The sequence below is a fragment of the Vigna umbellata genome, chromosome 7 (assembly GCF_029865625.1).
Source record: "Vigna umbellata cultivar VRB3 chromosome 7, Vumbellata_1.0, whole genome shotgun sequence".
NCBI classification, from domain to species: domain Eukaryota; kingdom Viridiplantae; phylum Streptophyta; class Magnoliopsida; order Fabales; family Fabaceae; genus Vigna; species Vigna umbellata.
This window is the reverse complement of record NC_142171.1, coordinates 44,038,864-44,054,417: the sequence shown is the minus strand read 5'-3', so window position 1 is coordinate 44,054,417 and position 15,554 is coordinate 44,038,864. Positions and strand designations below refer to the sequence as shown.

At 37.8% G+C, this 15,554-nt stretch overlaps 3 protein-coding genes and 1 non-coding gene across 4 annotated transcripts; 2 read left to right on the top strand and 2 right to left on the bottom strand.

Annotated features, from left to right (window-relative positions):
• Positions 1-719: 719 nt before the first annotated feature.
• LOC148196111 (uncharacterized) lies at positions 720-6,132 on the bottom strand. The gene is given in 4 exon segments (XM_088095370.1): positions 720-1,463; positions 1,465-1,826; positions 2,205-2,263; positions 2,834-6,132. Coding segments are annotated over 4 exon segments (4,464 nt in total).
• LOC148196112 (small nucleolar RNA R71) lies at positions 5,492-5,598 on the top strand. Its single transcript, XR_015781278.1, has one exon. It is a non-coding gene; the product is annotated as a small nucleolar RNA R71 (small nucleolar RNA).
• Positions 6,133-11,141: 5,009 nt separating the features above from the next.
• On the bottom strand, positions 11,142-11,957 carry LOC148196110 (lectin 5-like). Its single transcript, XM_088095573.1, has one exon. It carries the CDS (start codon positions 11,955-11,957, stop codon positions 11,142-11,144), a length of 816 nt encoding a protein of 271 aa, XP_087951699.1.
• A 1,160-nt stretch (positions 11,958-13,117) lies between these two features.
• On the top strand, positions 13,118-14,252 carry LOC124827889 (lectin 9-like). Its single transcript, XM_047301060.2, has one exon. It carries the CDS (start codon positions 13,410-13,412, stop codon positions 14,250-14,252), a length of 843 nt encoding a protein of 280 aa, XP_047157016.1. The 5' UTR covers positions 13,118-13,409.
• Positions 14,253-15,554: the final 1,302 nt, after the last annotated feature.

Sequence of the window (15,554 nt, the reverse complement as noted above, 5' to 3'; positions counted from 1 at the left end):
GGCACAATCACCCGCTTGAGTAATGTGGCGTACCTCGTCCGTTGTTCTGTATTTTGAAAAGTGATGCCATCGGAAATAGCGGAGGCACGAGCCCTTTTCCTTGGACGTTGCTCAGCGACTGGTGGCACTGTATCAGGGCGCACAGATTCAGCAGCCGCGGTGGTCTGTTGCGGCAGTGGAGTGGAATTCGGAGTGGAAGACGAGGATGCATTTCGGTGGTTTGGGTCATGGGAGTCCGCCGCGGAACGCTGATGATCAGAGCGGAGTGGTGGTGATGGCAACCGGAGTGGCGACGATGGTGAACGGGATGCTAGCAATGGCGAACGGGATGGAGGCGATGGTGAAGGTGATGGTGGCGGCACTGAACAGAATGGTGGTGTAGACGATGTCCGCTGATCGGTGGAGTGGACAACGACGACCGGCGGAGGTCCACCAGGGCGCCGTGGTGCTATCGTCTTTATCCGTAGTGAGCGTCGCGGTGGCACAGTGGGTCTCCGCATTGTAGGCACGGTGGGCTGCGGTGGTTGGCGGCGTTGGCGTGTCATCTTGCCGGTGGCGGATTTGCTGCCGGAATTTGGCTGGAGGAAAATCCTGCAAAATTTAGGGTTTTTCAATTTTGCAGATGGGTTTGAATGAGGTACACTATCTTCAGCCCCTTTTTTCACTTCTTCTTCAGTTTTTTTTTTTTTTTTTTTTTTTTTTTTTTGAAATGAGAAGAACTAAGGACCTCCAGTTTTGGCAGCACCATGTGATGCTGTGAACGAAACAGTAGACCTATTTTTTTCATAATTCCCCCCTAAATACAACTTTAACCTTTGACCATTTACTTTAAAGCTCCTCTCAGCATGAAGGTCAGAGATTTCAATTGTTCCAAAGGGAAAAACTTTTTGAACCACAAATGGACCTGACCACCTAGATTTGAGTTTTCCAGGGAACAATTTAAGTCTGGAATTATACAATAGAACTTGTTGCCCTGGGGTAAACTCTCTCAACTGAATCTTTTTATCATGCCATCTTTTGGTTCTCTCTTTATAAATCTGGGCATTTTCATAGGCTTGCAATCTGAATTCATCCAATTCATCCAATTGAAGCAGCCTTTTCTCACCTGCAGTCTTCAAATCAAAATTAAGCAATTTAATGGCCCAAAATGCTTTATGCTCAAGTTCCACCGGTAAATGACAAGATTTTCCATACACCAACTGATATGGTGACATTCCAATTGGAGTTTTAAAAGCTGTTCGATAGGCCCAAAGTACATCATCTAATTTCCTTGACCAATCTTTTCTAGATGAGCTCACGACTTTTTCCAGAATTCTTTTTAACTCCCTATTGGAAATTTCCACTTGTCCACTGGTTTGGGGATGATAAGGGGTAGCTATTTTGTGTCTCACACCATATTTGCCCAAAAGTGATGCAAATTGTTTGTTATGGAAATGTAAGCCCCCATCACTAATGATTGCTCTTTGGTACCCCAAATCTGGAAAAAAATTGTTTCTTAATGAAGGAAACCACCACCTTAGCATCATTTGTTGGTAACGCAGTAGCCTCTACCCACTTAGATACATAATCCACAACAACCAAAATGTATTGGTTTGAGAAAGAGCGTGGAAAGGGCCCCATAAAATCTATTCCCCAAACATAAAAAATCTCCACTTCAAGTATGTTGTTCATGGGCATCTCATGTCTCTTGGAAATATTGCCAACTCTTTGACATCTATCACAGTGTTTCACAAAACTATGGGCATCTTTAAAAAGGGTAGGCCAATAAAAGCCACTTTGCAACACTTTAGAAGCTGTTCTCTCAACTGAAAAATGCCCCCCATAATCTGACCCATGACAATGCCAAAGGATGTTCTCAAATTCATTTTCAGGAACACATCTTCTGATCATACCATCTCCGCATCTTTTGAACAACAAGGGGTCATCCCAAAAATAGCTTTTGGCATCATGCAGGAATTTTTTCTTTTGCTGAAAAGTAAGGTCATTTGGAATTATACCTCCTGCTTTAAAATTAGCAAAATCTGCAAACCATGGCAAGGAAGTAATGGCCATCAACTTTTCATCTGGAAACTCCTCTGCAATAGGCTTGATGTCCTTATTCCCTTCTTCAAGCTTCAATCTTGAAAGGTGATCTGCCACCAGATTTTGCTTCCCCTGTTTATCTCGGATCTCCAAGTCAAACTCTTGTAATAAGAGAATCCAACGTATTAATCGTGGCTTGGCATCCTGCTTAGCAAATAGATACCTCAAAGCAGCATGATCAGTGTAAACAATTACCTTTGACCCAACAAGATAAGATCGGAATTTATCAAATGCAAACACCACTGCAAGCAATTCTTTTTCAGTCGTGGCATAATTCTTTTGAGCTTCATTTAATACACGACTAGCATAATATATCACATGAAACACTTTTTCTTTTCTTTGTCCTAATACAGCACCCACAGCATAATCACTCGCATCACACATCAATTCAAATGGTAAAGACCAATTAGGTGCTGTAATTATAGGAGCAGAAACAAGTTTTTCCTTTATGGTTAAAAATGCTTGCAAGCATGCATCATCAAACACAAAAGGGGTTTCTTTTTCAAGAAGATTAGTCATAGGCTTTACTATCTTAGAAAAGTCTTTGATAAATCGCCTATAAAAACCTGGATGACCTAAGAAACTTCTTACCCCTTTTACATTCACTGGAGGAGGTAATTGTTCTATTACTTCCACCTTTGCTTTATCAATCTCAATACCTTTTTCAGAGATGTGATGACCCAGAACAATACCTTCCCTCACCATAAAATGACATTTTTCCCAATTTAGCACTAGATTAGTTTCTTGGCATCTTTTTAACACTAAGGTTAAATTAGCTAAGCAAGAATCAAATGAAGAGCCAAATACAGAAAAGTCATCCATGAAGATCTCAATGCAATTTTCAATCAAATCAGAAAAGATGGAAAACATACACCTTTGAAATGTTGCAGGCGCATTGCAGAGACCGAATGGCATCCTCCTATAGGCAAAGACGCCATAGGGACATGTAAATGTTGTCTTTTCTTGATCTTCAGGAGCTACTGCTATTTGGTTGTAGCCCGAGTACCCATCTAGAAAGCAGTAGTAAGCATGCCCTGCCAATTTTTCCACCATTTGATCTATGAATGGAAGTGGAAAATGGTCCTTTCTTGTGGCTTGATTCAGTCTTCGATAATCTATGCACATCCGCCACCCTGTTACTTTTCTTGTAGGAATGAGCTCATTGTTTTCATTTTTCACCACTGTCATACCTCCTTTCTTGGGTACAACATGAACTGGACTCACCCACTCACTATCAGAAATTGGGTAGATAATTCCTGCATCTAGCAATTTAATTACTTCTTTCCTTACCACTTCCTTCATAGTCGGGTTGAGCCTCCTTTGTGGTTGCCGCACAGGTTTGAAATCCTCTTCCAAATAAATTTTATGCATGCACACAGTAGGACTAATACCTTGCAAATCATCAATTTTCCACCCAAGGGCAGATTTATACTCCCTCAACACCCTTAAAAGTTTATCTTCTTCAGTACATGAAAGTTCATTGCTCACAATTACTGGATTATGCTTTTGCTCATCAAGGAACCTATATGTAAGGTGAGAAGGGAGTTGTTTCAATTCCACCTTGGACGTTTCTACTCCTCCATCTTCACTCTTGTGTAAATCTTCTATTCCTCTAGTGGAATTGAATATTGGCTTCAGCACTTCCAATTGATGAGCACACTTCACCACCTCTTCATCATTAATTTCTCTTTTCAACTCCTTTGCTTCCATTCCTGACAGTAGAGTTCTCTCTAATGGATTCTGCTTTACATGGAAATTTATCTCCTTCAACACAAGAGACTCAATTATTTCAGCTTTGAAACAGTCCTCTCTGTCAAGTTTGTGCTTCACTGCTTCAGTCATAGAAAATGTGACTTTTTCATCTGCCACTCTTAACATCAATTGTCCTTGTTCTACATCTATCAATGCTCTTCCTGTTGCTAAGAATGGTCTTCCCAATATAATTGGGACTTTAGCATCTTCTTCCATGTCAAGAACCACAAAATCAGCTGGGAAAATGAATTTATCCACCTTCACTAGAACATCTTCCACAATTCCATAAGGATAAGTCATTGATCGGTCTGTCAATTGTAAAGTTATCATAGTGGGCTTTACTTCACCAATACCCAGCCTTTTAAAAATAGACAAAGGCATCAAATTGATACTTGCTCCAAGGTCACATAATGCTTTACCCACAGTTATGTTTCCAATCTCACATGGAATGACAAAGCTTCCTGGGTCTTTCAACTTTGGAGGCAATTTTTGTTGAATTATTGCACTGCACTCCTCTGTGAGCATAATTGTTTCATCTTCTTGAAGCTTCCTTTTCTTTGACAGCAAGTCTTTCATGAATTTAGCATAACTTGGCATTTGCTCTAATGCTTCGGCAAATGGAATATTAATGTGGAGCTTCTTAAAAACATCAAGAAATCTTGCAAATTGCTTGGCTTGTTCTTGCTTCTTCAACCTTTGAGGGAATGGAATTGTAGGGACATACTCACGCATCTTTTTCTCACTCTCTTGATTTTTTTCTCCCTCTTCCTTCTCCTCACATTTTCTCTCAATTTCTTTTTCAGCACTCTCTTCTACTCTTTCATCAACTCTTTTCTTTTTCTCTCTCTCCATCTCACTCCTTTTTTCATTCTCTAACACTCTTCCACTCCTCAATTGAATTGCCTTGCATTGTTCCCTTGGGTTTGGTATTGTGTCACTAGGGAATGTGCCAGGAGATCTCTCTGAGAGTTGTCTTGAAAGCTGTCCAATCTGGTTCTCCAAATTTCTGATTGAAGCTTCCTGGTTCTTGAAATTAGTCCTTGTCTCATTCATGAAATTTGAAGTCTGGTCCACAAAGGTAGAAGTTTGCATTGTTAACTTCTCTAATGCATTTTCCAATGTAGACATCTTGTTCCCTTGATTACTGGGTTGAGCTTGATATTGATATGGAGGCCTTGGCGGGTTAGATTGGATTGGATTACTCCAAGGTCTAGGTTGTTGGGGCCTCCAATTTGCATTAAAGTTGGTAGAAAATTGATTTTGTTGTTGTCCCACTGCATTTACTTGTACCTCTTGGTGAGTGGCCTGACATTCACCATTTTGATGCATTCCTTCGCAGAAATCACACCCTGGAGATCTTGTATTCACATTATTTGCTTGCATATTTCCCAGCTTCTGAGTCAAATCATTCAACTGCTGTGTTAACAACTTGTTTTGGGCTAAGATAGCATCCAAAGTATTAACCTCCAACACTCCAGCTTTTCTATTTTGACGATCAAACTGCATATTCACTGTGTTGTTTGCCATTAATTCAAGAGTCTCCAAAGCTTCCTTTGGTGTTTTCAGATTAAATGATCCTCCACTTGCTGCATCCAAAATTGCCTTAAAAGAGGGTGAAAGACCATTATAGAAAATCTGCACTTGCAACCATTCCGGTAGAGCATGATGTGGACATTTCCTCATTAGTTCCTTATATCTTTCCCATGCCTCATGTAAGGATTCATTGTCTTGCTGCACGAAGGAGGTGATCTCATTCCTCATTTTCGCTGATTTGGAAGGAGGAAAGTATTTTGTTACAAATTTTGTAGCCATATCCTCCCATGTAGAAATACTTCCTTGAGGTAGTGATTGAAGCCAGCTTTTAGCTTTATCCCGTAGTGAAAACGGAAAAAGCCTCAAACGAATTGCATCATCTGAAACTCCATTATACTTCAAAGTATCACAGATTGCCAGAAAATTCTCCAGGTGAGAATTAGGATCTTCTGAAACTGCACCTCCAAATTGATTCTGTTGAATGACTTGTAACAAGGCAGGCTTGATTTCAAAATTATTGGCTTGAATAGGAGGTCTCACAATGCTTCCTTGATAACCATTAGGATCTGGCATAGAATAATCACGTATAGTCTTTCTCGGATTTTGTTCTTCTGCCATTGTTGATGTCTCCTCTTCTTGCTCAATTCGTCTCTGTTCCTTTCTTCTTTCTCGCTTTCTCCTTCTTGCACTACTTCTGTTGCTTCGTGCTGTGTGTTCAATTTCTGAATCAAAAAGTAGATCTTCCGGAGCAATAGTACCTCGCATAAACAACTTAAAGACACAAAAACACTGCACAAAAATTATACGTTACTAAAAACAAATAACAACTCAAATCTTAAGCTAATTAGATCACTAATATCAACTAAAATCAATCCCCGGCAGCGGCGCCAGAAACTTGATGTACGTTTGGCAAGTGTACCAATCGTAATTGTAGTAACAAAATATCGTCCTCAAGGATTGAATGAGTTGAGTACTAGTTTACTAATTTACTTAATTTTGAGCAACAAAGATTGTCAAGTAGAATGATGAACATAAACAAGTGATGGAAATTCAAATAGTATAAACAATGTTAGAGAATTGATTTCATATCTTTTCATATAATTTCCTCCCCTTTTCAATCGATGTGTAAATTATAATTATCCACTTGAGTTTATTTAGAGCTTGTTTACCCCTAATCCCTTAGTAGGCAAACGTATCCCTTGAATTTGAATCCCCAATCCCTTAGGCCAATTACAAATTCAACAAGATCATGAAGAACAATCATATCTCAATTCAAACTAACTAGTCCTGCCCAATTTCCCAATTGTGACAGCATCTAATCTGTTCTATTTATAAACGCAAGCAATTCCCAATCTCTCAACTGTGAAACTGCTCATAGAATAGACATTAAAACATAAATAGAACACTGGAATAATTATAATGAACTTAACATCAATTGAAAAAGGTTCAGAAAATATAATCCAAAGCACTACATCAATCCACTAACAAAATGGAAAATTAGTTCTGCATAATGTGAGAGAAGTACTCAAGCAAAAGTCTGAAAAAGCTACAGAAGAAGAAGATGATCCGAAAAACCACCCCCAATCCCTTTTTGTCTCTCCTTTCCACGTTCTCCTCCACTCCCCGGTCTTTTTCCACTTGTTCCTCTTTTTTAGGAGAGTGGTTACTCCCCTCCAATAACTTCCTCCCTTTTCTATTTAATTTTTAATCTCTTTGAATCTGTTACAGAAGAAATTCGCAACTGCTCCTGTAAACTTTCACAGCCCATGGAAAACTCCCCACTCTGCCTGTGTTCTTCTCTGCTTTAATTCTGTTTTCTTACGTGAATCCACAGATTACTCCACAGGTTGTGGGAACTTTCACAGCACAGTTGTTGAACTTTCTGTTTTGCAACTCCATTTAGAAGCAACATCCACATGTAACTCCACAGGTTGTGAGACTGTTCACAGCTTGGTTGTTGAACTCTCTGGATTCATCTTGGTATCTTGTACATCAATTCTTCCCAAATTGTGATTTTGGCACTTAGAATCATCAATCTACAATAAAAACACAAAATGCCAATGTATGATCCGAAACAGAGATAATCCATGACTAAATCCTTCAATGAATGCAATTATACATGTAAATGACCTAAACTAAGACATGAATGCAATTACATGTACTCACACATCAAGGACATTGTTTGAGTTTGTGTTTTTCTTCCATGATGATAATTTAAAAATAATTTTGAGTACACGAAGATAACGGTTTTATATTTTTTGCATGGTGAAACTTTTTATTATCTTTTACACGTGGCATCCTACCATGGATGTTAATATCGTCGGTAGTTATAAGGAAATTTTTTCCCTTACAACGGTAGGATGAGGTAAATAGCTTGTTACAGTTATAGTAAAGGCCCTTTTCATGACAAGCAATTATGTCGTCTAGGTGACATAATTTAGGTGACATCATAAAAAATTAATAAACTGAATATAAATTATCAAAATTAGAACCACGTTGAACATCCATAAAATAATGAGTCCTATATTAAAAAAATCGACAAAAAAAATAGAAAAAAATTTATACCTAAATAAAAAATACGACTTTAGTCTTATCAATTTTTTTAACATGGAATTAATTTTGTTTAGGATTATTTTTTTCTAGAGTATTTAAAAAAATACCTACTTTTTATCTAAAATTTGTGTTTGACTTTCCACATATATATTTTTCATATACTATTTTGATACAGAAATATGATGTTTTGAGTTATAAAACAATACTTATTTTAAATACACATACATAAAAAAGAAAATAGTTATTTTAAATAAGATGTTTCGGAATATAGTTTTTGTAGTTTTTTAAATGTATTGTAGAATAGAGTTTTTGAACTAGCTCTTAAAGTAGTATTTAAAATGGAAAACAAATTTCAAAACATATTTATATTTATTGAAAATGTTTTATAATACATGCTTTTTTTTGTAATTATTTTAAAATGTATCATTAAATAAAATTTCTGAAAGTAAATGTGTTCGAAAAGAACTACATTTTGTATACCTGATACACGGGAGCCAAGCACCAAGATTCATCAAGGTCCCGTTACTCGAGGAATGGTAAAAAAGTTCTAACAAGAAGATCCCTCTCCAGAAGGACAGGTCAAGTGCTCTTTGCATGCTTTGAGTGGAAACCAGAAGATCAACCAGATGATCCAGCATGGACCAAGCCAGCACAAGGGAAGGATATATAGACAAAGATTAAGAAGAGAAGAATAAAGAAGGGTGGCGCTCAGCGCACAAACCCTCTTGCGCTCAGCAAATGCAACACCTCCTACATAGCTGATGCATTCCACACCACTCTACGAGTTATAGTGTTGTTTCCAGAACATCTTCACGCGTCACACACCTTGCCACGTGGCTGAAGATCTGTATTTTCTTTTTTAATCTGCACCGTACAAAGCATGGAGAATCAACTATAAATTCTCTTTTGCTTAGCTTGTAGAAACACTTTTGCTGAATCTGAGAATCGAATTGCAGATGCATTTCCAGCCATTTCTCATGCTGAAAGTCATCTCCCTGTGCTTCCCCCTAATCCCCTCTAGCTTCCTTCCTTTGATGGAGGTCGTGTGAGCTAGAACCCTCTCCAAATAGCACCTCACCCATGCCTCTATTCCATCTTCTTCCGTTGCTGCACCCATTCCAAAGAATTCACGGTTCCATTATTCTGTATCAGGATTGAGCTATCATGTGGTATTCAGACCTACGGTTGCTCCACGGCACGCTCCAGATGAGTCCAGTTTCTTTCATTCTATATTGTCTTCACTATTCCATTCGTGTCTTGCATGTTCTGTGCACACTGTTTCATTGAGTTTTTCCTAATTTCCGTAGATTTCAATTGAGTATTTCTATTGTTTCAGCTTTGCTTTGTTTTATTTTCATCATTTTAATCGGTCTACTCCATTGTTTGAGTCTTTTGTTTTGCAATCTTATTTTGTTATGTCTAGTCTTGTGTATCTCGTTTAATTTTGTCAAAATTCTGAGTCAATTTTTGTGCCTGGATAAATCTGTTAGTTGGATTGGATTTTCAATAGAAGCACATCAGATGAGCAATGACTAAAGAGCTCTAGTGCATCTTGAATTTCACCATAATGTAGTGCCAATTGTTGCACTATTTGATTCTGTTTTGAAATTCTGGTTTAAACCATGATTGATGCTGCATTTGTGTAATGTGGTTGAGTAAACACTATCTGCACATTAAAGGAGCTTTGATCAACTCAATGAAGAGCTCATGTGCATGAATTGTGATACAAATTCAGTTTCATAAATCTGTGTTGTAGTGTGGTTTTGATGCACTCTTTGTAAGTGAATTGTTGATTTGAATCTGTAAATTGAATGCTAAAATTGAGCCAGTACTGGATGAACACTATGAGGTTGTTATACTGTGTTATAAGCTATGAGGTTGTTTTTGGTTGTTCACCCTTGCATGTTGTGGTTGTCGTTTCTTCCTACGATGACCGTATTTGTACAGGAGTAGATAGTGTTGCAGATGAGACTAGAGTGCAGTAGACTGGTGAGAGACGAGAAATTAATTACTTTGGGATTTTTAGTCATCTTGGTGTTTTAATTTTCTTTTCAGACTCATTGTTTTTGTAAAGAATATGATTGAAGTTTTCATTTGTTGTAAGGACATTGTTTGAGTTTGTGTTTTTCTTCCATGATGATAATTTAAAAATAATTTTGAGTACATGAAGATAACGGTTTTATATTTTTTGCATGGTGAAACTTTTTATTATCTTTTACACGTGGCATCCTACCATGGATGTTAATATCGTCGGTAGTTATAAGGAAATTTTTTCCCTTACAACGGTAGGATGAGGTAAATAGCTTGTTACAGTTATAGTAAAGGCCCTTTTCATGACAAGCAATTATGTCGTCTAGGCTAAGGCGACGAAAGTTGACACAGGTTGGGGTGCCGGCAAGTGTGGGTTGAGGCAGTGGAGACTAAGGAAGTAGTATGTAAACTAAGTCTCAAAACTTAGGGTTCAGGGCAGAAAGTAGTATGTAAAATTCGACCTATGGCAACGATTCATCTAGGAATCGAAGCATAAAATGGTTTATATTAGCGATTCCAATAGCAACCGCTGTCATAGACCCTATCCGATTTTAAATAATTATTTAATTTTCAGGATTTATGACAGGAGTTATTGGGAAAAGGTAGAGATCAAAGTGAACACGACTGTAGCGTGTAGGAGACAACACGTCAACGGCTTCTGGGAGATAATAGGGTGTCGAAGACAAAAAAAAGAAAAATGAGAGACTATGCATGAGGAATGGAAAACGAAAAAGAGAAGAGAACTGTGTGGACTAGTTTTGAAACAAGTCATAAATTAGAGATTTAAATATACTATGATTAATGTTGAACTAACCGTCATTGTAAAGTCTTACTATGACGTGGTAGAACCTAAAATTTTAAAATAATAAATTTGCAAATCTTTCTATTTACATATTATTTATATTTTTCTTAACGTGAAACTTTGTGATTCACCATACATTTTTTATAAAGTAATAGGGAAAAGAAATAAAAGTGTGCATAGATATTGATAGACTAAAACAGATTTATTATATGAGAAGCTTCCATGCAAACAAATATTAATCATAAATTGAACTTATCGAAAAAATTTATTGGGGAATTCGGAAACAGAAACATCACAAGAGTTCGTAACAACACCCATCAAACCATGAAAGAGCGTCATCTTTGTCTAGTCAAGCACTTTATTCTCTTCTGCCACCGACTGGACTGTTTTACAAGAAGGAATTGAAAGACCAGGAAAGAATGTCGTGTGTTTCAACCAAGTCACCGGTGGTACCAGAGAAACCGATCAGGACCCACTCTGACAAAACAGTCCCTAAATTGATGGGATACGATAAAACAACGGTGTTCGGACTCACAGAACTATCTGAATAAGCCACCGAGACACTCAATATTTTGGCGGAAGATTGATAGCTTATGCGTGCCTTTCCAATTGATCCTTGATGAATATCAAGTGGCCATGGGGCAGTTGCCACGGACCTAATGGAATTAATGTCAATTCCTATGTGAGGAGAATCAGACTGTGGGAAGTTGGGGTCCCATTCATTTGCAAAGCTATCAAACTCAACAGCAACCACTTGGTTTAAAGAGGTGTTGAATGCTGTTTCGGGGTTGAAAAGTCCGAGGAAGCCACCGGTGGAGTTGTCAGGGAAATCAAAGTCGACTGATGCAAGAAAGAAGGTGAAGCCGTCGCCGTGCAGTGACGCACGATGTGTGTTGACAACGAAGGAGAACTCGGTGTCGAAGTCTGCGAGTCTTCCAGTTTTTGCGTCAGAGAGATGAAGTGGTCCAAAGTATGCTGCCAGGCCAACGCTTTCTTGAGTTGGATTGCCGCTTGTGTCCTTGTTGGTGAGTTGTAACACTCCATCTACTGTCTTGGCATCATCACCCACTAGTACGCTTCTAACACCAGGCTCAAAACTGGGTAGGTTGAAAGAAAACGAGTCTGATTTGACTGTGGAGATTAGCGAGAGGCAAAAGACTGAGAGCATAAGGAAAACAGTGAAAGGGTTTTGAGTTGAAGCCATTGTAGTGTTTCTCGTTCTGAATGATTTGTGAGGATGCTCATAACCAGGCATGCATCTACCTACTTATACGCCTCGGTTTTGCAGGGCTTTCAAAAAAATAACTAAAAAATTAATTTTGGACTGTGTAGGCAAACTACATAGTTTTGCCGTCGTCAAACCTAGGCGAAAAGAGCGAGGAACGTTGTCCGAGATATCCCTGTCCTTCAATTCGACAGATTTCATGTGTTTCAATCAATAATTAATTAATCAATTATGTATACATTTTCAATTACCAACATATGGTTCATAACACTGTTAAACTATTCATTATCCGGCCAAGCAAACCACTTATGCATGCCTTGTTATTATCGACTAATAAGATATCACAGTTGTGTGTGTCTGTATATATATATATATATATATATATATATATATATATATATGTATGTATGTATAATTGGTAAAGGCTACTGATTAATATTTTACACATATGTGGTTCAGTGCAGTAAACTAAATTTGGCAGTTCCCTACATAAAGGTTCCATATTAAATAATGCAATGTTCACACTAGATCTCTGGAGTATGCATTCCTATAACTTCAAAAGAAGCTTTTTTATTTTTTTTAATTCAACACGAAGAATTCAAGAAGCAGATTCTTCACCGCCTTTAAAACGGCACTGGTGTAAGGTGGCATTGATGGATTTAGCTTCAAGATAGCATCTAAAAGTGTTCTCTCCCATTGAACCGTATAGACGATAAATTATAAGTAATAATTTCGCAAAGACTATTAAATATATCTTAAAGCTTAAATAAACGAACAACTGTACATCGGTGATCAATCCCCAAAACTCTATTTGCTTTAAAATGTATGAAAATTCTTCGAAAAATTACGAAAACAAGAAAAAGATAAACTTCTCTAAGAAAAATCGTTCAGAATTAATCCTATTCGGCTCAACCTTTGAAATCCTTGCTTCAAATATATTTTATTTATCACTTTATATATGAGCACTATGGAAGTGTACTTGAAATCTTGTAACATATAATGGAATATTTGGATATTCATACAGAGATAACAATTTCTTTTTATGTTGGAAGGCTAGTTAAATATGACATAAACTAGGTGTTACCAAATACCATTTATATTCTATTTTGTTTTAAAAGAAATGGCCAAAGACAACGGGATCATGCATTTTGCAAACATTACCAAATGCAGGAGCATATTCCTCAAACTCTCTTTGTTATACCCTGATCGTTTTAGAAAGAGAGATATCCAAAGTTTTGCAGACTATCATGTTATATATGGACTTATATAATCAAAATTTTATAGAATTTCCTCGGATTTTCCATTGGCAAACGGCAGTATATGTCACTTGGGTGCCGTATATGGGAACTTGATTCCAACCTACATTCTTAGCTGGCCAAAGAGGCCTATATGTAACTTCATTCCTCACATTATTGCTTCCTGCATCACACAATGGCTTTCCCAAACTCAAAATCTCTAAGTCCTCTTACCATTCTACTTATCAAATTCCTCGTCCCTTTCCTCCTGCTGCAACATCACAGCGCACAAGCATCCCCGCTGTCCGCCTACGAAACCGTTTCCTTCGGCTTCTCTTTTTTCGAGGAAGATGATATAAACATAGGATTATTGGGAAATGCCTCAATATCTGGTGGGGTTCTAAGGTTAACCAACACCGACCAACTTGGAAAGCCAGTTCCTCACAGTGTTGGTCGAGCAGTGCATATCACACCAATACACCTCTGGGACAAAAACAATGGAAACCTGGCGGACTTCAGCTCTGGTTTCTCCTTTGTCGTGAACCCTAATGGCTCAACCCTTCATGCTGATGGTTTTGCCTTCTTTCTTGCACCGGCCGACCTTCACTTACCTAGAAACTCAAGCGGAGGGTATCTTGGACTTTTCAGCCCAGAAACTGCATTGGATACTTCCAAAAACCAAATAGTGGCGATTGAGTTTGATAGTTATACCAATGACTGGGATCCCAACTCACCTTCTCAGTCTCCTCACATTGGAATTGATGTTGACTCCATTAAGTCAGTGGCAACTGTAGCATGGCCAAGTGAACTTGAACCGGATAATGCTGTGGCACATGCGAGCATAAACTATAACTCTGAGTCCAAGCATTTGAGTGTGTTTGTGGCTTACCCTGGGGACAATAGGAATGCCACTGTCTCTACTACTGTTGATTTGAGAACTGTTTTGCCTGAATGGATCAGAGTTGGTTTCTCTGCCGCCACCGGTGATTTGGTTGAAACACATGACGTTCTTAACTGGGTTTTCGAAGCAGCCTTGTAGATCCAGTCACTGTCAGTTCAAGCAGATTGACCATTTATTAAAGTGTAATGCAAATTCTAGAAGAATCTAGAAGCTCCTAAGATAGAAGAATTGAAATGCAATACAAATTCTAGAATGTTGTAGAAAAACCTAAGATAGGAAGAAAAATCTAGAATATTCTACATAGGTAAAAATCTAGAACATTCCACATAAGTTGTGCCTAGGATGTTCTAGAATAATCTATGGGTCTATAAATACCCATGAACTCTACCATTTGATGTAAGATGTAGCCAACATCTATCATTTGTATGAACCAACATCTACTACAACTAAAGACAACTACAACACTTCTTCCAACTACTACTTCTACATTCTACTATCTCTACATTTTCTCTACCACATCAACTACTCCTTTCACAACCTCAAAATACTAACAGTGGTACCAGAGCTACGTTCGGTCATCTACTGGGCGTAGATAAAATTTTTCAACTACCTCAAACAAAACTATAACTCATTCTACTACTTCCAAATATATTCTCAACACATGGCTACTACTAATCAAACATCATCAATTCCAGTACCTATTTTCAAAGGAGAAAATTATGATTTTTGGAGTGTCAAAATGAAGACATTCTTCCGCTCTCAAGATTTATGGGATATCATAGAAGAGGGATTCAATATTCTAGAAGACACCTCTACTCTTACTGCAGCTCAAAAGAAGGAGTTGAAAGAAAACAAGCAGAAGGATTCAAGGGCTTTATTTGTTCTTCAACAAGCAGTTGATGAGACAATTTTTCCAAGGATAATTGGTGCCACAAGTGCAAAACAAGCTTGGAATACAATACAAGAGGAGTTTCAAGGAAGTGACGAGGTACGCAATATTAAACTTCATTCTCTAAGACGAGAGTTTGAATTATTAAGAATGAAAGAATCTAAGACCATTAAAGACTACTATTCTAGAATAAAAGAAATAGTTAGTCAGATGAGAGCCTATGGGGAAAATATTCTTGACAAAAAGATCGTTGAGAAAATTTTAATTTCTATTCCCCAAAAGTATGATGCAATCGCAACCGCGATTGAACAAACAAAAGATTTGGCTACATTGTCAGTCACACAACTAATGGGCTCTCTTGAAGCTTATGAACAAAGATTGAAAAGGCATGAAGAAGACTCGGTTGAAAATGTCTTTCAATCAAAACTAAAATTACGGTCTCAGAATAAAGAATATGAAGGAAATAAAAGTAGAGAAGAAATTTCTAGAAATAAAGAAAATCCTAGAAGCTTCTCGAAGACTCGTCAAGAAAAATATCCTCCATGTGGCAT

Coding starts and splice junctions, on each gene's coding strand:
- LOC124827889 (XM_047301060.2), top strand. CDS start 13,410: ATGGCTTTCCCAAACTCAAAATCTCTAAGTCCTCTTACCATTCTACTT.
- LOC148196110 (XM_088095573.1), bottom strand. CDS start 11,957: ATGGCTTCAACTCAAAACCCTTTCACTGTTTTCCTTATGCTCTCAGTC.